This window comes from Schistocerca piceifrons, chromosome 3 (assembly GCF_021461385.2).
Source record: "Schistocerca piceifrons isolate TAMUIC-IGC-003096 chromosome 3, iqSchPice1.1, whole genome shotgun sequence".
Classification (NCBI taxonomy): Eukaryota; Metazoa; Arthropoda; class Insecta; order Orthoptera; family Acrididae; genus Schistocerca; species Schistocerca piceifrons.
The window spans coordinates 740,802,993-740,829,611 of record NC_060140.1 but is presented as its reverse complement, the minus strand read 5'-3'; the positions used below and the strand labels follow the sequence as shown (position 1 = coordinate 740,829,611).

Genomic DNA, 26,619 nt, shown 5'->3' with positions numbered 1-26,619 from the left:
TGTGTCCGCTGTGCCGTGCGTGTGATCATTGCTTGTACAGCCCTCTCGCAGTGTCCGGAGCAAGTATGGTGGGTCTGCCACACCGGTGTCAATGTGTTCTTTTTTCCATTTCCAGGAGTGTATATTGTAGTTTAACTTTTAAATTTTACAATTTCATATTAATGTGGGAGTGGCCAATTTCAAAATTATGTGAAAATACGTATTCTTTGTAATTTAGTTCATGGTTTTTGAATTCCCCTTTTTTTTATTTTATTTTTTTTTTAGGATTTTCGGCTGCAGACTTATGTGGCTCACCTGGCAACCATGACATGAAACGTGTAGCAGCTACTGAAGAGACTGCAATGGTACGGAATTTTAAGCTGCAGCATCATCAGCCTCAACAACAGCAGCAGCACCAACAACATAAACTTGCTGTACAGGGAAACATTTCTAGCTCTGCAATGTGTAGGCAACAGACTATTAGTGGTTCAGCTACGGGTACACCTGTTGCAAGAACCATGGGAATGGCAGGAACTAGTCATCTCCATCATCATCTCAGTATAGAAGAGCTTCGCCTGGTGCAGGTACAGTACCCAATGCTTTGATTTAAATTTGCAGTACTATAAACATTAATATTAAACTTATCTCATTAATTAATTGTTGCACAAGACTTGTATCAAAATGAAAATGTATCTAGTCAACTTTCTTTCAAAGATATTTACTGCATAGATCAAACAATGGAAAATCCAGGATGGAATGCAACAATGTTATGAAAAGGAAAGTTGCTACTCACCATATAGCGGAGATGCTGAGTCGCTGATAGACACAACAAAAAGAATGTCACAAACACAAATAAAGCTTTTGGCCAGTATGGGCTTTGTCAACTATAGACAATAACCACACACACACACACACACACACACACACACACACACACACACATAAACGCAACTCATACAGGTGACTGCAGTCTCAGGCAACTGAAACCACACTGCGAGTAGCAGCACCAGTGCATGACGGGAATGATGACTGGGTGGGGTAAGGAGGAGGCTGGGGCAGGGAGGGGGAGGGGTGGTATAGTATGGGTAACAGACAGTGAAGTGCAGCCACAGAGGAGTATTCCCCTTGTAACTCAGTACTACCCATGACTGGAGCAACTGAATTACATTCTCCACCAGGGTTTTGACAACCTCTCATTGTGCCCTAAAATGAGAAATGTTCTGCCCACTGTCCTTCCCACCCACCCCACAGTGGCATTCCACCGTCCACAGAACCTACACAACATACTCATCCACCCTTACACAACACCTGCTCCCAATCCCTTACCTCATGGCTCATATCCCTGTAGTAGACCTAGATGCAAGACCTGTCCCATACACCCTCCCACCACCACCTGCTCCAGGCTGGTCAGAAACATCACTTATCCCATCAACGGCAGGGCTACCTGTGAAATCAGTCATGTGATATACAAGCTAAGCTGTAACCATTGTGCTGCATTCTATGTGGGCATGACAAACAACAAGCTGTCTGTCCACATAAATGGCCACTGACAAACTGTGGCCAAGAAACAAATGGACCACTCTGTTGCTGAGCATGCTGCCAAACAAGACATCCTTCATTTCAATGACTGCTTCACAGTCATTGCCATATGCATCCTTCCCACCAACACCAACTTTTCTGAAATGCACAGGTAGGAACTTTCCCTGCAATACCCTCCTGGCCTCAACCTTCATTAGTCAGTGTTGTGACCCATCCAGCCCCTTCCCTGTTCCTATTCCAACACTACACATCCATCACAATGCCATCACACCCAGTCTTCTTACTTCTCTCCTTTTCCGCTACTCCACCCCCTTCCCTCCCCACCTCTCCTCTGCCCTCTGCCTAACCTGCAACTCTTCACTGTCTGCCATCCATACCATACTATCCCTCCGCTTCTCTACCCCCCAGCCTCCTCCTTACCCCCACCTTGTTGCCACTCCCATCATGCACTGGTGCTGCTGCTCGCAGTGTAGTTTCAGTTGCCTGAGACTGCAATCGTGTGTGTGAGTTGCATTTGCATGTGTGTTTGTGTGTGTGTGTGTGTGTGTGTGTGTGTGTGTGTGTGTGTGTCTAAGCATGCACCTGTCGTCTATTGTTGACAAAGCCCTTACTGGCCGAAGGCTTTATTTGTGACGTTCTTTTTGTTGTGCCTATCTGCGACTCAGCACCTCCGCTATCTGGTGAGTAGCAACTTTCCTTTTCATAAAGGCTATGTAGAGGCAGATCAGACACTCTTCGATTTTATGCCATAATGTTTGGAGACTAACATCATACTGAGTTTTAAGAGGCAGAGGCTATGTTCAGTTTGATATGATCTCTGGAGTGAACAAAATTTGTTGTGGCCTATTCATAGAAATCATAATGTCCTTTATTTAATATGGTTAAAGGAACTGATAAAAAAGTAAATCACTGGATAGTGGTTTGAAAGTTTTTCCTCTTTAGTTCGAGTTCAGAGTTTTAACAACCGAGAGTTCTTATTTGGTTCATAGATGTAACATGTTATCTTTCATTTTTCTTTTTTTGAGTCCTCAGTCTTGTAACCAGTTTTGTGTGGCCCGCCACAAATTCCTCTCCTGTGCCAACCTTTTCACCTCAGAGCAGCACTTGCAACCTATGACCTCAATTATTTGCTGAATGAATTCCAATCTCTGTCTTCCTCAACAGTTTATACCTTCTACATTTCCCTCTAGTACAATGGGCATTACTCCCTGATAACTTAACAGATGTCCTATCATCCCCTCCCTTCTTCCTGTCAGTGTTTTCTATGTATTTCTTTCCTCATTCTGTACCTTATCAGTCCACCTAATTCTCAATATTCTTCTGTAGCACCCCATCTCAGGTGCTTCGATTCTCTTATGTTCTGGTTTTCATATCTATATTTCTCATGTAAATAATGGAAAGCCCAAGATGGAAAAAAATGATATTATGGAAAAGATAGATTGCTACTCATCACATTGAAGGGGTATTGTGAGTTGCAGCCAGGAACAATGAAAAGACTACTAAACATCTAAACAACCAAAATGCTTTCTTCCTGCGCATGCACCCCCCCCCCCCCCCCCCCACACACACACAAAAGTGTGCAACTCACACACATTTAGCCACTGTCTCTGGCCACCATATCCTGACCAATTGACCAATAGTCATTTATGTATCTGAGTCATTGTGTTGAGGTTTTGTGAATATGTGTGTGCTTTCTATTTCTGAAGAAAGCCTCTTGGCCGAAAACTTAAATGTTTAATAGTCTTTTCATTATGCCTGTCTGTGAATCAATAACTCCTGTATGCAGTGAGTAGTTGAATATCCTCCCCCCAATGGATGTCATAATGGATGCAAATGAGCTGACGTGGGTAGCATAACAGGATAGTGTGGAAACATGCCATGGAGAGAGCACATGATGCATGATGCATAATATGTGCAGACCTGCTGGCTTAGGTATGTTCGTGCTGGTAACAGCAGGCCAGGAAGGCCAGGGCTAATGCAGAGTTCAACTACCATGGACCTTGCCATGCACTTTGTAACATGTATTATTGCCAAGTGCTTAGCCATTAGCTGTCCATGCTAGTTGGACGCTGAGTTATTCCTGTGCCCATCTATAATCAGTTCATACTCTCTGCTTCCCATAGATTGACAGTTAGGTAGAGTTTTTTCTCATGGGGTTCTGTTCCCCAGCTTTTATTGAGCCGCCATTGACCTGTGAAGTATCTGTGCCAACTGTGCAGTGTAGCAGCATTGTCGTGCCTGTGCAGATACTAAAAGTAGCAATCTATCCTTCTCGCCATGTGGTGACAGGAGAACACACATATAAAGGTATTAAAGTTTGCAAGCTTTCAGACTCAGTGCCTACTTCTTCAGGCAGAAGGGTTGAAGGGGAAGGAAGAGGGGTGAAAGGAAAGGACTGAGGAAGTTTAAGAAAAGGGGCAGAATTCAGAAAAGTCACCCAGAAACCTGTGTCAGGAGAGATTTATCAGATAGGATGAGAAGGAAAGACTGAGTGTTGGGGATTGGACTTGATGAGATTTGAAAACCTGAGAGGTAGATAGGATAATATGCAAGGTGGAGATTACTGCCAAAACATACAGCAATAGTTAACACTTACAGTGCCAGTCACTTATTTAAACCTTCTTACACCTGCGCCAGCCTCTTATCCCAGTGTCCTTCCTCCATTGCTGTATATTTTCACTGTACTTTGACTTTCCATTGCAAGCTCAGTTAGATACTTGAAACTATTTTCTATAGTTTGAAAAAAAGTTTATTAATTCCTCTTTAGAAAAATGTCAAATATATTGTTGTTCTCACAAATGTTTCATCATCACCAGGTGAGAAAAATAATGATGTTTTCAGGATTAAAAAAAAAATTCTTGTACTGTTTTATTTACAATATGTGAATAAAATGATGTATTTATGAGTCTTTATAGAGTGAAATTGAAAAGTATATCAAACAGAATGACTTATTATTTCAGGTAGTCCTTTTTGTGTGGTAGAGTTGGAAGCATTGTTGAACACAAAACCCCACTTTACATACACTGCACTGAAAAGATGTATCTATCCTCTTGCTTTCACCTTCTTCTTTCTGCCCCTTTCTGAGCACATTCTTCACATTTTCTGTGCTTTCTTTTTTCTTGTTGGTATTGATATTCTCTCCAGGAAATGATTCTTATGAAAACAACATGAAATGTTAGCACCATTTGTGGAATATTGGGGGTTAGTACTGCATGCCATACACAGGTTCTTACATACAGCAATAATAAAGTGGCTGGTAGTAATATTCTTTTTTGACATGCATATACAAGCATTGTAAATAGCCTTGAGAAATAGATGAAATGAAAGATTTTCTACACCATTTCACCGAACGATGGTCAAAAATTCCGTGTGATAGTCTCTGGTCACATAGATCAACACCAATCTTGTTTTTATTGTTATGGAGGACTGCTGCTGATTCAATATTTTCTCTTCCTCCCCTTTCAGTATAGGAAATTATGTCTCCTCTCTACCTTGTGATTATCATGAAAACATCTCTTTTGTCTATTCATTGTAAGGCTAAACTGTTTTCCTTGTGACAGAAAATCATTTCATTCCACTGAAGAGATGTAGCATTCAAGTCAGATGGTATTTCTCTTCTGTTCTTTTCGACAGTGCCAGCACTACCAGTGCCTTTTGCTTCGAGATCTGTTGCAAATGAAACACCAGTATAGTACCAGTCAGTGAGCAGCATGTGACTCTTACCTGCTAAATTGTCAAGCAGATGTAGGACAATATTGGTTACAGCATTGCCCTACCCACAGAATACTTTAAAGATCCAAATGTACTTTGACTGTGCCTCTGAAAGCACATATAGGTTTGTTCCATATCAGTGTAGTTCCTGTAGCATATACTGTTTGGAACTAAGACATCCATGGTATACACATCTCTTCATCAAATGTAATGTTATACTTTGGTTGGTACCCACTCCTACACTGCTGATGTATCTTCTCATACACAGGCTGTACTTTAAATAATGGATGGAACACTGGCTTTCCTCCAGCTTCCATTTGGTTACTGTCATTTAGGTGAAATTTTGAAATTATTAGCAGAAACATGTTTCTGATCATAATGTTTGGACAAAAACTGCAAGACACCACTGTATTTGTGCTCCAGTGATCTTCAGTTGATGGCTGCTCATAACACTCACATGCAAAATGACAGCAATAAATTTTCGTGTGTCATCCAGCTAGTCTGCTGTTTGTCGGAAGTTGACTGAGATGTTGCTTTTTTGTGTTTGCTGCCTAGCATATAAATTTATTTGCTCCTTCATGTGGCAAATTCACATGTTGTCAAAGAAATTCCCAGATTACAGTTTCTCTTCAAGTTTCTAGACTGGAATAGTATTTGGGATATCGCCGCTCTCATTCCAATTGTCATTTCTCTCCACTCTTGCCTGTTTCCTACCACTGACATTTGCAGTCAGTGAAGTTTCTGAGGGCCTAGGAGCTGCTGGTGTCGTATTTTCAGTCCCATCACTGGATTCTGAAATGTTGTTGTTGTTGTTGTTGTGGTCTTCAGTCCTGAGACTGGTTTGATGCAGCTCTCCATGCTACTCTATCCTGTGCAAGCTTTTTCATCTCCCAGTACCTACTGCAACCTACATCCTTCTGAATCTGCTTAGTGTATTCATCTCTTGGTCTCCCTCTACGATTTTTACCCTCCACGCTGCCCTCCAATACTAAATTGGTGATCCCTTGATGCCTCAGAACATGTCCTACCAACCGATCCCTTCTTCTGGTCAAGTTGTGCCACAAACTTCTCTTCTCCCCAATCCTATTCAATACTTCCTCATTAGTTATGTGATCTACCCATCTAATCTTCAGCATTCTTCTGTAGCACCACATTTCGAAAGCTTCTATTCTCTTCTTGTCCAAACTATTTATCGTCCATGTTTCACTTCCATACATGGCTACACTCCATACGAATACTTTCAGAAATGACTTCCTGACACTTAAATCTATACTGGATGTTAACAAATTTCTCTTCTTCAGAAACGCTTTCCTTGCCATTGCCAGCCTACATTTTATATCCTCTCTACTTCGACCATCATCAGTTATTTTGCTCCCCAAATAGCAAAACTCCTTTACTACTTTAAGTGCCTCATTTCCTAATCTAATTCCCTCAGCATCACCCGAATTAATTAGACTACATTCCATTATCCTTGTTTTGCTTTTGTTGATGTTCATCTTATATCCTCCTTTCAAGACACTGTCCATTCCATTCAACTGCTCTTCCAAGTCCTTTGCTGTCTCTGACAGAATTACAATGTCATCGGCGAACCTCAAAGTTTTTATTTCTTCTCCATGAATTTTAATACCTACTCCGAATTTTTCTTTTGTTTCCTTTACTGCTTGCTCAATATACAGATTGAACAACATCGGGGAGAGGCTACAACCCTGTCTTACTCCCTTCCCAACCACTGCTTCCCTTTCATGTCCCTCGACTCTTATAACTGCCATCTGGTTTCTGTACAAATTGTAAATAGCCTTTCGCTCCCTGTATTTTACCCCTGCCACCTTTAGAATTTGAAAGAGAGTATTCCAGTCAACATTGTCAAAAGCTTTCTCTAAGTCTACAAATGCTAGAAACGTAGGTTTGCCTTTCCTTAATCTTTCTTCTAAGATAAGTCGTAAGGTCAGTATTGCCTCACGTGTTCCAGTGTTTCTACGGAATCCAAACTGATCTTCCCCGAGGTTGGCTTCTACTAGTTTTTCCATTCGTCTGTAAAGAATTCGTGTTAGTATTTTGCAGCTGTGACTTATTAAGCTGATAGTTCGGTAATTTTCACATCTGTCAACACCTGCTTTCTTTGGGATTGGAATTATTATATTCTTCTTGAAGTCTGAGGGTATTTCGCCTGTTTCATACATCTTGCTCACCAGATGGTAGAGTTTTGTCAGGACTGGCTCTCCCACGGCCGTCAGTAGTTCCAATGGAATATTGTCTACTCCGGGAGCCTTGTTTCGACTCAGATCTTTCAGTGCTCTGTCAAACTCTTCACGCAGTATCATATCTCCCATTTCATCTTCATCTACATCCTCTTCCATTTCCATAATATTGTCCTCAAGTACATCGCCCTTGTATAGACCCTCTATATACTCCTTCCACCTTTCTGCTTTCCCTTCTTTGCTTAGAACTGGGTTTCCATCTGAGCTCTTGATATTCATACAAGTCGTTCTCTTATCTCCAAAGGTCTCTTTAATTTTCCTGTAGGCGGTATCTATCTTACCCCTAGTGAGATAGGCCTCTACATCCTTACATTTGTCCTCTAGCCATCCCTGCTTAGCCATTTTGCACTTCCTGTCGATCTCATTTTTGAGACGTTTGTATTCCTTTTTGCCTGTTTCACTTACTGCATTTTTATATTTTCTCCTTTCATCAATTAAATTCAATATTTCTTCTGTTACCCAAGGATTTCTACTAGCCCTCGTCTTTTTACCTACTTGATCCTCTGCTGCCTTCACTACTTCATCCCTCAAAGCTACCCATTCTTCTTCTACTGTATTTATTTCCCCCATTCCTGTCAATTGCTCCCTTATGCTCTCCCTGAATCTCTGTACAACCTCTGGTTCTTTTAGTTTATCCAGGTCCCATCTTCTTAAATTCCCACCTTTTTGCAGTTTCTTCAGTTTTAATCTACAGGTCATAACCAATAGATTGTGGTCAGAGTCCACATCTGCCCCTGGAAATGTCTTACAATTTAAAACCTGGTTCCTAAATCTCTGTCTTACCATTATATAATCTATCTGATACCTTTTAGTATCTCCAGGGTTCTTCCATGTATACAACCTTCTTTCATGATTCTTAAACCAAGTGTTAGTTATGATTATGTTGTGCTCTGTGCAAAATTCGACCAGGCGGCTTCCTCTTTCATTTCTGTCCCCCAATCCATATTCACCTACTATGTTTCCTTCTCTCCCTTTTCCTACACTCGAATTCCAGTCACCCATGACTATTAAATTTTCGCCTCCCTTCACAATCTGAATAATTTCTTTTATTTCATCATACATTTCTTCAATTTCTTCGTCATCTGCAGAGCTAGTTGGCATATAAACTTGTACTACTGTAGTAGGCGTGGGCTTCGTATCTATCTTGGCCACAATAATGCGTTCACTATGCTGTTTGTAGTAGCTTACCCGCATTCCTATTTTCCTATTCATTATTAAACCTACTCCTGCATTACCCCTATTTGATTTTGTGTTTATAACCCTGTAGTCACCTGACCAGAAGTCTTGTTCCTCCTGCCACCGAACTTCACTAATTCCCACTATATCTAACTTCAACCTATCCATTTCCCTTTTTAAATTTTCTAACCTACCTGCCCGATTAAGGGATCTGACATTCCACGCTCCGATCCGTAGAACGCCAGTTTTCTTTCTCCTGATAACGACATCCTCTTGAGTAGTCCCCGCCCGGAGATCCGAATGGGGGACTATTTTACCTCCGGAATATTTTACCCAAGAGGACGCCATCATCATGTAATCATACAGTAAAGCTGCATGCCCTCGGGAAAAATTACGGCTGTAGTTTCCCCTTGCTTTCAGCCGTTCGCAGTACCAGCACAGCAAGGCCGTTTTGGTTATTGTTACAAGGCCAGATCAGTCAATCATCCAGACTGTTGCCCTTGCAGCTACTGAAAAGGCTGCTGCCCCTCTTCAGGAACCACACGTTTGTCTGGCCTCTCAACAGATACCCCTCCGTTGTGGTTGCACCCACGGTACGGCTATCTGTATCGCTGAGGCACGCAAGCCTCCCCACCAACGGCAAGGTCCATGGTTCATGGGGGGGAGGGATTCTGAAATAACACATAAATTATAAGTGAACAAGAGTGCTTATGAAACATGATTATAAAATGTAGTGACACAAAACTTTTGTAATACATCATCTCACTGTACACATTACGCTGAAAATGTATATAACATTATAAAATTTACTGAAATTTTTATACCTGAATCAGGTAAAACATAAGTTGGATCTTCATCCATGTCATCAGCATCAAAAACATCACTAAGATCATCTTCAGAGTCCTCGATAATGTGAAGAATTTCAGCATTGCCTAGTGAACTACTTCCAGACATACTGCTACAAATTCGTGATGTGCTCATGCTGGTGTCTCACACCCAAATTGCTGTCTTTGTTGTTTTGATTATCAGACTGCATTGTGGCAATCCCAAGTGGCAGAAATGTGAACTAGAAGTGTTTATGCACTTTCCAGTAGCTGACAGACCCATCGTATTACTCCCGCAAGTTAACAGTGAAGTGGGGCAACTTAACAATTGATTGGTGAGGACTGCCCATAATATTTTGGGCCTGGAAATTCTTAAAAGGGATGCTACCCATAATATTACAGGTAAGGCATTCTTCTGTACTCTGTTACCAACGTAATATTATGGGCATTTCACAAGAGTGGAAAGTCAAGTGCATTGTATGTGACAGAGGTGGGAGGAGGATGGTGAAAAATAAACAGTTCAGAAAATGAAAGATATAGAAAACTACAAGGGAGTGCAGAAAGGAATAGTTACTGTGAAGAAATGCTGATGCCGAAGAAATTAACATAAATTAAGCCCATGTGTAGGGCAAGAACGAAGGAAACTTTTTAGTGCCAGTTCCCACTGGTGGAGTTCTAAGAAAGTGGTGTGTGGGGGAAGAATGCAGATGGCATGTATGTTGAAACAGGCACCAAGGTCATGACTGTTATGTTGTAGAGCATGTTCTGCAACATGATATCATGTGTTGACAATATAAAACCTTGATTATGTTCATTCATCCTAACTGATAACTTGGTGGTAGTCAAGCTAATGTAAAAGGCTGAGCAGTGTTTACATAACAGCTGGTATACAACATTATCACTTCATCGGTGGCTGTCCCTTTGATACTATTTTTTGTCAGTTACAGGGCTGGAGTAGATGGCAACTCTTACAGTGAAGATGGTCACAGGGTAGGAGCCTTTGGGTAGGGAGACAGGTACAGAAGGAACACTGGGTGTGACAAGAATATTGTGGAGATTGGAAACTGGGAGTGTGACAAAAAGCTATTCTAGGTGTGGTGGGCAAAATGTCGGAAAGAATGTAACTCATTTCAGGGTAAGACCAGTTTCTCAGAACTCTGTCAGTGGGAACTGCTGCTACAAGTCCTTGGTTCTTGCCATCCACCTGGCATTAATTTATGTTAATTTCTTCAGTTTCAGCATTTCTTCACATTATTCATTCCTTTATACACTCCCTTTTAGATTTCTATATTTTTCATTTTCTGACCTGTCTATTTTTCATTGTCCTCTCCCACCTCTATCACATACAATCCACTTAACTTTCCTCTGATATTAACTAGTGTTCGTAGTTTTGGCTGTGACCTCTGTCTTGTGTAGTACCCTATCTACCACTTTAAGCTCTCAGGTTTTCAAATCTCATCTGGTGCAATTCCCAAAAATTAGCCTTTCCTTCTCATCCTGTCTGTTAAGTCTCCCCTGACCCAGGGTTCTGGATGACTTTTTGAAATTGCACCCCTTTTCCAAAACCTCACTAGTTGTTCTGCTTCACCTTCTTCCTTCCCCCTCAGCCCTTGTGCCAGAAGAAGGAGCTACTGGCTCCATATGCTGAGTAGATTTTTTATCTATTCAATTGCATTATACCAGGTGATCAAAAAGTCAGTATAAATTTGAAAACTGAATAAATCATGGAATAATGTAGATAGAGAGGTACAAATTGGACACACATGCTTGGAATGACATGGGATTTTATTAGAACCAAAAAAATACAAAAGTTAAAAAAATGTCCGACAGATGGTGCTTCATCTGATCAGAACAGCAATAATTAACATAACAAAGTAAGGCAAAGCAAAGATGATGTTATTTACAGGAAATGCTCAATATGTCCACCATCATTCCTCAACAATAGCTGTAGTTGAGGAATAATGTTGTGAACAGCACTGTAAAGCATGTCCGGTGTTATGGTGAGGCATTGACGTCAGATGTTGTCTTTCAGCGACCCTAGAGATGTCAGTCGATCACGATACACTTGCGACTTAAGGCAACCCCAAAGCCAATAATCGCATGGACTGAGGTCTGGTTGACCTGGGAGGCAAAGCATGCTGAAAGTGGCTGCTGAGCACACGATCATCACCAAACGACGCGCGCCAGAGAACTTTCACACATCTAGCAATAAGGGGTGAAGCGCCATCCTGGGTAAACATCGTATGTTCCAGCAGGTGTTTATCAGCCAGGCTGGGGATGATGCGATTATGTAACATACTGGGGTACCTCTCACCCATCATGGTAGCAGTTACAAAACCAGAATCACGCATTTCCTCAAAGAAAAAAGGCCCAATAATGGTAGATGTGGTAAATTCAACCCATAACGTTACTTTCTCATCGTGCAATGGAGTTTCCACGACAGTTATAGGATTTTCGGTAGCCCAAATTCTGCAGTTTTGGGCGTTGACAGACTGAAGAAATGAGCTTTGTCGGTCCACAACACGTTACTCAACCAATCATCATCTTCCGCCATCTTTTTAAATGCCCACACCGCAAATGCCCTCTGCTTCACTAAATCGCCTGGTAACAGTTCATGATGCCAATGGATTTTGTACGGATCGCATCGGACGGTACGCTTCATTGCCAACCAAACAGTAGTGTATGGAATGCTGGTGCAATGTGCGACTGCACAAGCGCTGACTTCCCCATGCATAGACGAACCCACTACAGTCTCCATTTCTTCCTGAACTGTCTCAGCATCATTATGCCTTGTGCTCGGTTGGCCACCACAGGGTCTATCGCCTAAACAACCTGTGGCTTCGAACTTCGAAATCATTCTCGCCACAGCTGCATTTTTCAACGGACCTTTACCCGTTCGAATCCCCTTCCTATGGCGATAGGATCGTAACGCTGAACTAGCACATTCCCCATTCTGATAATACAGCTTCAGTAAAAGCGCCTTTTCAGGTAACATCAACATGCTGCGACTACTGGCGCATCTGATTCCCTCTCTCATTACAGCTCCTTTTATACACAATTGTCATGTGCAGTCACTGACGTTTTGCTGTCCAGCACCATCTGTCAGACATTTTGTGAACTTTTTGTTTTGTTTTGTTTTTTGTTCTAATAAAACCCCATGTCATTCCAAGCATGTGTGTCAATTTTTACCTCTCTATCTACATTATTCTGTGGTTTATTAAGTTTTCAAATTTATACTGACTTTTTGATTGCCCGGTATTTTTAAAAATTGGCAATTTTTGTTGATATGATATATCCTTTTCATAATATTGCTGTAAATCTCTGATTTGTGTTTCCTGTGTGTTTCTGTTCTCATGTGTTCATCAATTTTCACTTATTGATTCCATAATGGTGTACTTTTATGGATACAGAAGGCTCCTAAGAATAGATTAAGAGAGAGAAATAAGTATCATAAACTGCCACTTTTGAGACTACATTATCAGTATACATTAATTTTTGTAAGCTTATGTCATTTATAAACAATGTTAGTTGTAGTCTATACACACTTAAAATCTTGAGTGCAACTTTTCCACTCTGCAGGCAAATGTTCATTATGGTGATGTGTATTGATAGATTTAATTTGGGCCTAAGGATACAATTTGAAGCAGGGCATTTGACTTTTGCATGCAGGAGACTCTCTGCAGAGTTGGAAAAGTGCTGACTGATGAAAGCTTTTAGTTAGCCTGGGGGCTCAGTATGGATCAAACAATTGGCACATGAAAGGCAAAGATCTGAACTCAGGTTCCATTTCTAACCTCCCTCCTATTTTATTACGTAAAATTACAATTTAAATAATTTATTTTGCAAACCTAACAAATATCTGCTGTGACTTAGAGTACATTTTCTCACACCTTGAAAAGAAATAAGAGGTGAAATGAGATTATCTATGTATTGAAATTGACTTTATAATAGATGAATATTCCTTACACCTACCTCAAGTTAACTGACTGTCAGTAGTCAATCTTATTGTTGACGCAGTAGTCTGGCAATTTCTACTTGCAAAAAAGGACTGAAGAATTCTGATTAATTTCATATACATTACTAAATGAATTACATAGGCCATTTACTTGAATCTTCCACAATTTATTCATTCCTTTCACTTTATTACACCACTGTATACACATGAATAATCTGTGCCATCAAATAATCCACACACCCTAATTAAGAGGGAAGAACAGGGTGAGGGGTGGGGAGAATAGTGGCCTTAATTTGTGTTTGGGTGTGTGTGTATGCCATCCATTGTGTATATTGCAGTTTATGTGCAGCTTTGAATGGCTGATTTATTCACAAGTGTAGTGATTGCAGGATGGGCATTAGGCTTACCAATATTTCTTTCACTGATATTTTTGGAATAGTTTTCCTTTAATATATCACATAAGATGATAACTTTCATCCAACACCAGTACACACATCATTGTACACCTTTGCATCTCATTGCCATCAGTTTGTATCATGACTGTGGATTCCCCTTCTGATCCATGTTACCAGTTTGTGATGATAAATAGGAATGTTCGCAGCACAAATTTACCATTTAGCAATGAAAAGTTGCTTCTTTTTTCTCATAATCGCCTGGAAGGTGTTGAGCAATGATAGTTTCCTTCAGAAGCCTTATCCATTTTGATTGAAAAATGTTGATAAACAGCTCCAGCTGTCTTCGAAACCGATGGTGTCAAGTTCTTTCGCTAAAACCAGTGCTTAGAGTTGGTGCATTCACAAGTCATCATGCGCCCATATTGCCTCTTCTTATCTACATAATTGCAGAGCATTTTTTCCAGGTGTGGATGCTTCACCTTTTGGCCATGAAGTACCCAATGATTATCATTTGTTTCTTGAAGCCGTATTTTGCTTTTTGCCAGTTGTGAATACAACCCTTGCTCACATCTTACTTACTTCCCACTGCACAGTTTACAATGTTCTTTGATTCATCAATAATTTTAAGTTATTCTTTAGCTGTGTATGAGCGATAAGAAAAACTTGTAGCCATAATTAACAAGTTAAAACATGGTTCATACTTCACTTATAGCATGCTACTGACATGTCACAGACTGAGGCCACAACTACACTATAGTATAATGGGATCTATTGTTGGAGGTGGAACAGTACCAACCTTATTGCAATTAATATGTGAATCCCTGTTTTTCGTCCTTAAAGTTGGGAAAAAATATGTGTGGATTATTTGCATGTATATGGTACTTCAGAAACACATCCAAACAACACAAAGTCCAACTCACAATTCCTCCTACAAATAGAGGCTTTTTATTCCAGTAGCTTACATTAAAGATTTTCCAGTAGTTTAACAATAAAAGTTAATTTACGGGACATGTTTTTGATTTATTATTTTCAAATGTTTCAGTTAATAATAACATTAGTTACAAACATGTTATTATAAAGAAAATTTCCAAAATAATGAAATATATAAAGAAATGACAAAGTATTGTGGATTAACATAATTTGGGTACAGGCACATCCCACAAAAGCATTTCATGTTGATACATAAGTGTACTGAATTAAATGACTAGATTGTAATAAGTAACAAAACACATAAGCCAAAGATTGTGTATGAAATATTAACGTATTTTATAGTTCACTGAAATGGTGTATTGTGTTGTTTACTGAAAAATGAATGTGAGGCAATGAATAGTTTCATAACACAGTCTACCACAAACTTTACCCTTTCAGCAAGCAATATTAAATTTAAACTGGCTATAAACGATAATCTTATCTATCATTAGGAAGGCCATTACATTAAAAAACACTACATGCTTTGTCTGGGTTAAAGTACACCAATACTTGTCTAGTTTTAATACTTACACATGAATGTTTGTGAAAAATTTAAACATCTGTAATAAAAAATACATATGAATCCTATCTTAGAGTATGAGTACAATAGCATTCTATAAAAATCTGAAACAGTAGGATGTAAAACTCAATATATGGATTCTAGTGCCTAAAAACATATGTATCAGTCTTCCACCATGAAGTGTTAGCAACTTTGGATGATAGTAACATCAATTGCGCTCAAGTATTCGAAACACGTGATGTCACCCCTGTGCTTGGGAGCATGTGGAAATGGAATTTCACTTCAGTTGGTAGCGAGCCAGGGTGTGCATCAGACCTTCAGAGAAGCTACAAAGCCCCTTTCTCCCTCCTCCATGCACCCTTTGAGATTTGAGGTTGTCCTCCACACGTGAGAATGAAATGTTGGGTTTCAGTCTGAAACTCCACAGCTTAAAAGCCTAGAATATTGTATAAGTGTGAGAATAGTATACTGTAATTTATCATTAAGGTTGCAAAGATATTATCACATAGTAACCTGTAATTTATTATTAAGGTTGCAAAGATATTATCACATAGTAACCACAATCAAGTCCATATTCAAAATCAGAGTTGTCAGTGCAGTACAACACTTAACAGTGAAAGTGCATTTATTACAAATATCAAGCTACAGATGGAACAGAATTCCCATATAGAGAGTGCTGCTACTATGTAAACAAAGAATATTCCAGAATCTACAGACATTATGTAGCCCATAGACTTTTTATGGGCAAATACAGCAGGTGGTGAGCCACAAAGACTGCTTTCTCCAGTGCCAAAGTCAAAGACAGAGAATGTTATAAAATTACCTTAAATAAAAATTAACTGATCCATATTGCTGCTGAGATGATGAGTTGATTGATACCAAGTGTGGACCTGTCAGTTGATTAATTTTAAAGTTCATTGATTTAAACATCAATTTGAGCTTGAAAGCTAATTTTCTATGAATATTAAACCACACTGATGCCATACCTTCAATAGGCTGAAAAGGGCTAAATAATACTCCTTTTTCTTGATTAATTAATATTATAATTCTGCAAGATGGCTGGTTGCCTTGAATTTTCTAGCCATTAGCTTCAGCAGGAATGTAGTCATGCAAAAACACCAATTTGATGTTTCCTATGATGAGCTGGCACCCAAACAAGTCCAGCAACCTAATCTTCAGATGACCGAGTCATGCCTTCCATCTGGAACACAGGAACTGTTAACATTTCCCCCTCCTGTTAAATTTGCATTGTGCACCTTTTCACATATCATGGAAGTGCATTGTGTGGAGGTGCCTGTGTTGTCAGAAGTCCAGAGAAACCGGCTCTCTTCCTCAGTTGTATGCAATTGTTTGGAGATACAAAATGCGTAATTTTGTAAGTAGCAGTAATGTGGAAGTGGCCACTATATTAACCCAGACTGTACTTTCAACTTGTAGAAGGAGTCTTGTGTATTGTTCAATTGCTATCATGTACTATTGATACCAGCTGGGATATTGCAGTGACTGTGGCAGTCATTCACTCACCGTTACGCAAATTTTCTTTCCCACAGGGGGTGATGGCAGTACTGAAGAACTCCAGGGCTATTACAAATGATTGAAGCAATTTCATAAATTCACTGTAGCTCCATTCATTGACGTGTGGTCACGACACACTACAGATACGTAGAAAAATTCATAAAGTTTTGTTCGGCTGAAGCTGCACTTCAGGTTTCTGCCGCCAGAGCGCTCGAGAGCGCAGTGAGACAAAATGGCGACAGGAGCTGAGAAAGCGTATGTCGTGCTTGAAATGCACTCACATCAGTCAGTCATAACAGTGCAACGACACTTCAGGACGAAGTTCAACAAAGATCCACCAACTGCTAACTCCATTCGACGATGGTATGCGCAGTTTAAAGCTTCTGGATTACTCTGTAAGGGGAAATCAACGGGCCGGCCTGCAGTGAGCGAAGAAACGGTTGAACGCGTGCGGGCAAGTTTCACGCGTAGCCCGCGGAAGTTGACGAATAAAGCAAGCAGGGAGCTAAATGTACCACAGCCGACAGTCTGGAAAATCTTACGGAAAAGGCTAAAGCAGAAGCCTTACTGTTTACAATTGCTGCAAGCCCTGACACCCGATGACAAAGTCAAATGCTTTGAATTTTCGGCGCGGTTGCAACAGCTCATGGAAGTGGATGCGTTCAGTGCGAAACTTGTTTTCAGTGATGAAGCAACATTTTTTCTTAATGGTGAAGTGAACAGACACAATGTGCGAATCTTGGCGGTAGAGAATCCTCACGCATTCATGCAGCAAATTCGCAATTTACCAAAAGTTAACGTGTTTTGTGCAATCTCACAGTTTAAAGTTTACGGCCCCTTTTTCTTCTGTGAAAAAAACATTACAGGACACGTGTATCTGGACATGCTGGAAAATTGGCTCATGCCACAACTGGAGACCGACAGCGCTGACTTCATTTTTCAACAGAATGGTGCTCCACCGCACTTTCGTCATGATGTTCTGCATTCCTTAAACAGGAGTTTGGAAAACCAATGGATCGGTCGTGGCGGAGATCATGATCAGCAATTCATGTGATGGCCTCCATGCTCTCCCAACTTAACCCCATGTGATTTCTTTCTGTGGGGTTATGTGAAAGATTCAGTGTTTAAACCTCCTCTACCAAGAAACGTGCCAGAACTGCGAGCTCGCATCAACGATGCTTTCGAACTCATTGATGGGGACATGCTGCGCCGAGTGTGGGAGGAACTTGATTATCGGCTTGATGTTTGCCGAATCACTAAAGGGGCACATATCGAACATTTGTGAATGCCTAAAAAAACTTTTTGAGATTTGTATGTGTGTGCAAAGCAGTGTGAAAATATCTCAAATAATAAAGTTATCGTAGAGCTGTGAAATCGCTTCAATCATTTGTAATAACCCTGTACATCTAGCCGCCTCTGCTCTCCTTATGCATATCTCAACTCTCATGTTATACTGTTAATATGATTGAGGTGGAATTCTCACTAGCATTATTTACATTTTCTGTCTAGGGTTCAGTTCTCAGTTGTGCTGCTTCTGTGAGCTTCATATGTCTTTGTCATTAATATATCGTGGCCTACAGCATGATGGAAGCTCATCATTTACTTCAACTTTCATGGTGATATTGTCTTTTTGTTAACAGGTCTGCCTCTATTTGTGTTTTTATGGTTACAATATATTTGCAATTTAACTTCTAAAAAGGACTCTGACTTTCTGTAGCTTTCTCATATCCACTTTCAATTAAAATCTATCGACATCTAGACAGCTGCACTTCCTGCAAGTGCAAGAAGAAACTGACAGCTTGTGGGTCACCAGCATTCATTTAGCAGGTGAGTGAATATCTCTCTAGTTCTTAGAGAAAGGGTACAAGGTCTTTCAACAAATTTTGATCCAGTTACCACAGATGCATCACTTGTCTTAAACATGGCAACTCTTCATTACATTCAGGTAATAGAAACAAATTCAATTTGCCACAGAATGATCCAAAGATTGCAGGTTCAAATCCTGTCATGGTTGCCACATTCTGCAGCAATTGGAGTTTGTGCCTATAATTTGATTGTAATGAAGAGTTACCATGATTAACACAAGCACTGCGACTGCTGCAACTGGACCAAAATTTGTTGAAGGGCCACACATTCATTCATGTCAGCCAGAGAGGCATTTACTCACTTGCTGATATAATGACCATTGACCAGATAGCCTGTCAGATTCTTCACCTGCTTGCTAGATGCTGACAGGTCTTAACCCTTAACGAGCTGTGGTCTCTGAGACCACTTGAAAATTTTCGAACTTGCTCTCCAAGGTCAGTCGAGACAGAATGCTTCTATACTCTGCCTACCCTCCTAAAATTGGTAACCCAACAATGTTTTGTTTTCAGTTGCATTATCACCTTCTTTGTTTGTTTTGACACATGTTATTGACAGGTGTTCGGGTCTCCTAGACCATGCCTTGTGAACTAAGTACCAAGAGTATCATTCAGAGGTAAAAACTGTTCAGCAGGGATGCAGTTGCAGAGGAACACTGTGTGTCCTGTGACGAATTGGCACCCAAACAGCCCCATCAACCTAATCTTCACATGGCTGATGCATGCTTCCTGTCTGTGACACTTTGTTTCTGCTACTGGAGACACATCCTGGATCTGGCCACAAGAAGCCTATGGGTTACAATTGTGAACATAAGAAGTTTTGTTAACCTTCCAGAAATGATAAATGCTAAGTAACAAGTAGTTTCTTCTGGTTGAGTTTGAAATGGTGATGTGCAGTGGGCCAGCCAGCAACGCTAACTGGCATGCCACACGTCTCATGGAATTACTCCCATTATAATGTTTTCTGTCCTTCTTGGCTTACTGGGCCCATGTGCGAGCCAGTTGTTTTCTTCTGTCCTGATGACGAAGCTTTTTGTCTAATGATTCTGAGTATTGTCTGTTTGAAATGGGAACAGTGTATCCATTGTTGTTTTGGTTCCACGGCTGTGGATCAGAAAGAATGGTGTGAAACCCGTAGTGCCTTGTTTTGTGGTGTTATATGCAAATATGATGATGGGAAGTATTGTGTCTCATTCTCTCTGTTCAACATCAGTGTACATAGAGAGCATAGCTGCTCAGTGGGGCCATTTGTCTGTTGGTGCTATGCAGTTGCCATCCTCTGGGTGATCTTGCAATGTAAATTATCTTTGATACTAGTCTCCACTGGAAAACTTTCCTGAGATAAGAGATGATCACTCAGGGTGCTTGGTGCTTCAAAATGATGCCTTCTACAAGGAGCTCTCCAATTCCTGGGATTTGGAAGTCAATACATGTTTTGAGAAAGCATAGTGGGTGAGGTGGTGTAGACTATTATCCACAGATTCCCTTATGTTGACCTCAGGAACCTCCACGAGAGGTGGATTCCAGTTTGGTAGAATGACACTATTGCAGGCAGAATTGATATCAGATGCCCTGCAGATAATTCCAGCACATGTTTCTTTCGCTGGTAGTCTTTACAGTGGCTCACATAGTATCTAACAGATCAGCAGGGACCTGACTAGAGATATCTGTATCTGATTCTGTTCAGAGAGTTCATGCAGCCCAGGTATCCAGATGTTGGAGCCTAATGGAAAAACTTCTAGATATCTGGCTGTAGATGAGCTGGGATGACGATTAACTATTTCCACCCTATTGGATCATACTTCCTCTTATATAATGCTCCATTAATTAACTGGTATACACTTTTCTGCAGTTCCTTGTTCTTCAAAGTTTCTATGGTTTTCTGTAGTGCTAGATCTTCCCTCTGTTCCATAACAATGTCATTTGATGAAGTGCTGACTGAAATTTAATCCACACTGCTGTTCTCTACCAAGTATTCCTTGAAAGGCAGCCAGCATCCTATGTTGTGTCTGTTTTTATATTCTGCTGTGACTTAGTGCTTCTGGAACCTCATTGCCCGCCTCACCAGTCAACCCAATGGATCCTTCAGGCTAGTCATCCAGTATAGTGAATGATAATATGTCACAACTATGAATGGGTTGCCAAATAAATATGGCCAGAATTTGTTGATGGCCCAGACAATTTAACAACACTCTTTCTTGGTTGTAGAGTAGTTCATCTCAGACTTGGAGAGTACTATGCAAGCATAAGTTATTTCCTTTTGAACACTTTTCTGAATTTGTACTAGAACTGCACACCTATCCATATAAGCACTAGCACTGGTGTGAATTTGTGTCTCAGCATTCTCATCACACAATGCTAGGGCTGAAGAAGATGTTAGTGCTTCCTTAGGGACAAGGGAAGATCTTTACTGCTTTTCATTCCAGGAAAATTTGGCATATCTCTGCAGTAGTTTTGCATGGGTGCATCCCTTGGTATGGAAGCCCTGTATCTTTCACTGGTAGTGTGAGAATATTCTGAGAAAAGTTCTGACATCTCAGATGTGCCAAGAAGTCAGAAAATCTGTGACTGCTCTTATTTTCTCTGGACTGGGATGGTCTCTGTCTCTGTTAACTAGGTGCAAGGGCAAAGGGGAACTGCAACACCCCCCTGACTGTCAGAGAAAGGAAAAAATATAGTCAGGTGTTTTTCTTTCAAGAAAATAATTTAAAAGCCAGTATAATGCAGGTTTTTAACAGTGTCACAAAAGAAACTTTTTATGCCTCACAGTTAGTCTTCCAGAATATTATAAATAGTTCATACACTCCCCGTACAAACTATGGGAGATGATCTTCACTAGATGCCTCAAGATTTTTATTTCTTGTGTGATGAGGAGGCACTTTTACGGATTCAGGCAGAGGCTAGCATTCTAAACACATTTCAGTGTGATTGTCAGGTGCTTAGATGTTTTTAAAAAGTTTTCAGAAAAACAGTAATGTCATCCAGATAACGAAGATACTGTCCATTTAATGTGTTGAAGCTGGTTGTCTGTCAAGCATACAAAGGTAACTGGAGCATTATGTAATCCAAACAGCACAACTCCGATGGCATTATGAAGGCAGTCTTTTCCCTGTCAGCCTCTGGGTAGACTGCCTTCATATCCATTGTTGAGAAATACTTTGCTCCTTCCACGCACTCTAGCATGTCCTCAGTGCACAGCAATGGGTAGACATCTTTTTTTGCAATTTTGTTCAGGCACTGGTAGCAGAGGCAGAAGCGCCATGTCCTATCCTTCTGCTTCACAAGAACCACAGGAGCTGAGTTAGAACTCTCTGAAGATTCAGTGATGTCATCTTGCAGTATCATCTTCACTTCAACCAAAATTATCCTATCAGTGCACACTCTGCTGCAGAGTGAAAATCTCATTCTGAAAATTATCCTTTGTTCAGCCATTGACACTCATTAGTAGCTCTGGCAAATTGATAGATGAACCCCAGTGTTGATACATTGTTTTACCATGGGCCATGTCCGCCCCAGTAGCTGAGTGGTCAGCGTGACGGATTGCCGTCCTCTGGGCCCGGGTTCGATTCCCGGCTGGGTCGGAGATTTTCTCCGCTCAGGGACTGGGTGTTGTGTTGTGTTCATCATCATTTCATCCCCATCCGGCGTGCAGGTCGCCCAATGTGGCGCCGAATGTAATAAGACCTGCGATATGGCGGCCGGACCTGCCCCGCGAGGGGCCTCCCGGCCAATGACGCCAAACGCTCATTTCCATACCATGGGCCATTTGGTCTGTCTTTCCTCCAGTCCAAGTTCTGAAGCGACCTAAAATTGGTACAAAACAGTGAACACTCACTGATGCTGTTCTGCAGTTGGACTAGATCCTATTTTCAATGCCAAACAACTGCTCAGAGCATCTTCGTTATGTGTGCATGTTGGAATAGCTTCATTAGTTTGGAGCTATGCCTGCAAGAAGTTCCATCCAAGAACAACATTATAACTAGGTCCTGTTAAACAACAAATTTGGAGGGCTGTGTTCTGTCATTGATGGTTATTCTTGAAATGTATGTTCCTGTCCACTGGACACATCTGTCTCTATGTACATACTCCACAAGTCACCATATGGTGCGTGACGGAGGGTATCTTGTACCACTAGTAGTCATTTCCTTTCTTGTTGAACTCGCAAATACAGTGAGGGAATAACAACTGACTATATGCTTCCTTATAAACCATACATACATAGTTTGCATTTGCGACTTTCAGCACCATTACTTTCATATTACAGAACATGTTCCATAGTCCTCTTTAGCTGCTGATGATAAGCATCCAACTTTATAAAAAAGGAAGCCTCTGATTTGGCTAGCACACCTGACTGGCTGTCAGTTAGATTTCCTGACCTGATGCCTTAGTGACTGCTGTCCATTGAGGACTTTATCTGTGGTGGCCTCACTTCCAAGGATGGTCATTTCACCTACTTTTCCTGAATTCGGTGGCTAGGCAAGCAGCTGGTACTTCTGTATGGCAATGAGGAGAGGCTGAGGCATGCTGAAGAGTGATCTTCTTGAGGATTCTTCTTTCACCTGTCTCTTTTATGTTGCATTTCCTCTATAAACTGCTTGATAAATTCTTTGGTTGTTATAAAATTTCTTTCTAGAAGAACTCAGTACATTTCTTTTATGACTCCTTCCATCAAGTGTGAAATTTTGTAGGCTTCTCCCATGTTAGGATTCACAATGTGGCTTAGGAACAGAACATTCTGTATGAAAGACAACATCATTTCTCCATGACTTTGGCCCATTCTTCAATTGTGCTTCTACTACGTGGACTTGCTGCTGATTGTCACCAAATGGTTTCTCCAGTTCAGCCTGGAGTTTGTCCCAACCATCAAGCTTCTTTTCATTGAGGAAAGAAATGGTTGTTCTCAAGTAAAAATATGCACCTGTTGTATTTGATGACTTGGTCCTTTCAGCCATTTCCTTGGCTCCTTACCAACATCTGCGGAAAACACTAATGCATGCCTGATATGTAGTTGACCTTAGTAATCCATTGGTTTCCTAAATACACGGACCGTGGGAAAATGTTCAGGTTATTGTACAAGTTGACTTTTACGTTGCAATTGGAAAAACAGTAATGTATTTGTTTTGAAGTAACTGTTGACTCCACAAACAAATCCCAACCCAAAAATGGAATCATCAATGAAGCACAACACTTAGCACTGAAAGCGTGTTTATTATGAGCGCCAGTGTACAGACAGTACGGAAATGAACTCTTGGACACATGATGCTGCTATTTATACAAACATTGAATATTTGATTATATACAAACATCACAATCATAAGTAATTTTGAGAACCTTCCAGAAATGAAAAATATTAATAACAAATAATTTCTGATGATCGAATTTAAACTGGTGGCCTGCAGTGCGCCATCCAGCGAAGCTACACCACAAATGCTATTAGCTCAGCTTACTGTACATGTAGGTTTAGCACCACCCTCTCCTGTGTTTTCAGGAAGGCTAGTATTTTGTATAGGTCATCCAGTAAGAAAGTAGCAAACAATGTGGAAACATTGAAGCAGGAGCCAGTGTGACTCATCAGCACAGAAAATAAACAAAAAATGGACACAGACATTAGCAACCTTGTTGATAACATCTCAGAAGAACAACAAAAGACACTGAGAAGTTAAAAATATGACAAACCTGCACCTCTGGGTAATATGAGAGAGGACCAGATTAGAAAATTTGTTATCAAAGCAAGAAAGCGGGTCAGTGAATTCCTAAGTGATAAGAGAAAGTAAATAACTAATTTTTTGGAAACAGTCCTGAGCAATTGCCTTTTGAAATCCAGGCAGATACACACCAGACCATAAGAACTATAAGCTAGTAATGTTATTTTGTCACATGAATAAGATATTCTATAGGATACTCTTTTAGTGACTGGCACTGGAAGTTGAGCAACATCTTATCTTGGTTGATGTTATTTTGGACGTCAGTGAAACTGCATGTCAGCTATAGATCTCACCTAGGACATTTGAGTGTAATTTTGTGAGCCAGAAGATTACTGAAGTGGCACTTCCCAGGCTGTTCAGGAATTTATGACACTTTGTTCAGCACAGAAAATTATGAAGCTCTGTAATATCATGAAAGAATCTAGTTTCTTGACTATTATTGAAATATTTCTACAGTATTGTGAATTCTTTGTTGAATTACAAGGCAAAAAAGTGTATGTAGTGACTACTCCAGTGTACCTCCCTTTTGACCATCCAGATCAATATCAATTTGAAGACCACCTCACACCAAAAGTTTCATTTTTAGGAATGTTCTGGTTTCTGCAATAACTTTCAGACAACAGAAAGACTCCTGGCAACTTTAATTAATGATATGTGAGAACATTACCAGAAGCAGATAGCACGAATCCTACAAAAACCCAGGTGCACGCATTATGTCTCAAAAATAAAGGAGTTAGTAGATAGCTTCACATGGTGTAGAAGGGTAGGCAACAGGATTAGTGCTGTCTTCTAGGGTATTAGGTAATCATGTTAACTCAGACTTAAACATATAGTAAATGCTGTGTTGATATCACGCAATTCATCTCACCTTGTCATTCTGTGAAAATACATCTCAAACAAAGTTTAGCCCATCTATATGTGTTAAGGATCTCAGAGCTTGCTTTACATTTCTTGATGACTCTGTGTCATTCAGTTCATCTCATACAAACCTGTTTGATACAGCCTTTAATGAAATCAACTGAGCTATCACTGGGTGTATGTAATCAACACATGTTGATAAAGATTACCATGTGGCTGGTATCACACCTACAAACATATAATGAGAAGTGGCTGCAAGGTGTGGGAGAAAAAAAGTAGACCTCAATAAAGCTTCCTGACTGCTTTGACATGCAGTGTGGTTAGAAACAGTCTGGAAAGCTTGTAAGGGTGTTTCAGGGGAGGTTGTGCTGAGAAATAATTGTTGAGAAAAAAATTCAATATGTTGTACCATTTACGAGTTAAAGTTAGCCAATTGGGTGATTACGTTCACAAATTCAAGTATTTGCACACACTAAAATGTGGTAATTCACAAACATCTGTGGGTCATGAGTTTTCACTTGTTCGAATGCTCATTACCAGTTAAAATGTTCCTTTTTTGGAAGTAATAAATTTAAGCTAGGTGAGCAAAACCTATTTTTGTTTGGTTTGAGTAAACCAAATGAAGAATGCATTTGGAGACACTGGCTCTGGCAGACTGCTTGAATTTGCATGCACGCCAACATGATTGGTTAACTTCAATGTTAAATGACATGGAAATGGCCAACATATAAAAAAATTTTTAATAGTTATCTCTCAGCACAGCTTTGGTTGCAACATCCTTACAAGCCCTTTCAGTGTTCTTCTAACCATCCTGTGTTTGCAGCTCAGAAGACACAAGTCCAGAAAAAGGTTCTTTAATACCTCCAGTATCATGGAGACAAAATGCTGAAATCAGCATGCTAGTCCTGTGTTGAGCCAAACAAGACACCTTTCCCAGTGAACAGTAGCTTACAGATCTCCTTCTCCCAGACACCAGCTAGTGGACGACTTGGAAGATATTGAGTTGTTTGAGAGGGAATACTTGCTTTATTTCTTGAGATTCTTCTTGGATTTTCTATCTGAAAGTCAATAATACAAAGAAAAAGATAAATTGCTACTCACCATAAAGATGACACATTGAGTTGCAGATAGATGCAACAAAAAGAATGTTACACATGTAGCTTTCAACCAAAGCCATCTTCAGAAAAGGAAACACACACACACACACACACACACACACACACACACACACAGATTCATTCACACAAGCAAGCTCACCTCATGCACACATGACCGCTATCTCCACTGTTACACGCACAACACACAGTTACATGACTGCACAGATTGTTGATGCAGCATCTGATACCCCAAATT

General features: G+C 40.4%; 1 protein-coding gene across 2 annotated transcripts in view; it reads left to right on the top strand.

Annotated features, from left to right (window-relative positions):
* Positions 1-26,619, top strand: part of LOC124788028 (ankyrin repeat and BTB/POZ domain-containing protein 2) — a 644,871-nt gene that overhangs the window by 421,169 nt on the left and 197,083 nt on the right. For both annotated transcript variants that reach the window (XM_047255090.1, XM_047255089.1), the window contains one exon: positions 265-563. In XM_047255090.1, the coding sequence (XP_047111046.1) occupies positions 265-563 (299 nt within the window). The remainder of the gene's footprint in view (positions 1-264; positions 564-26,619) is intronic.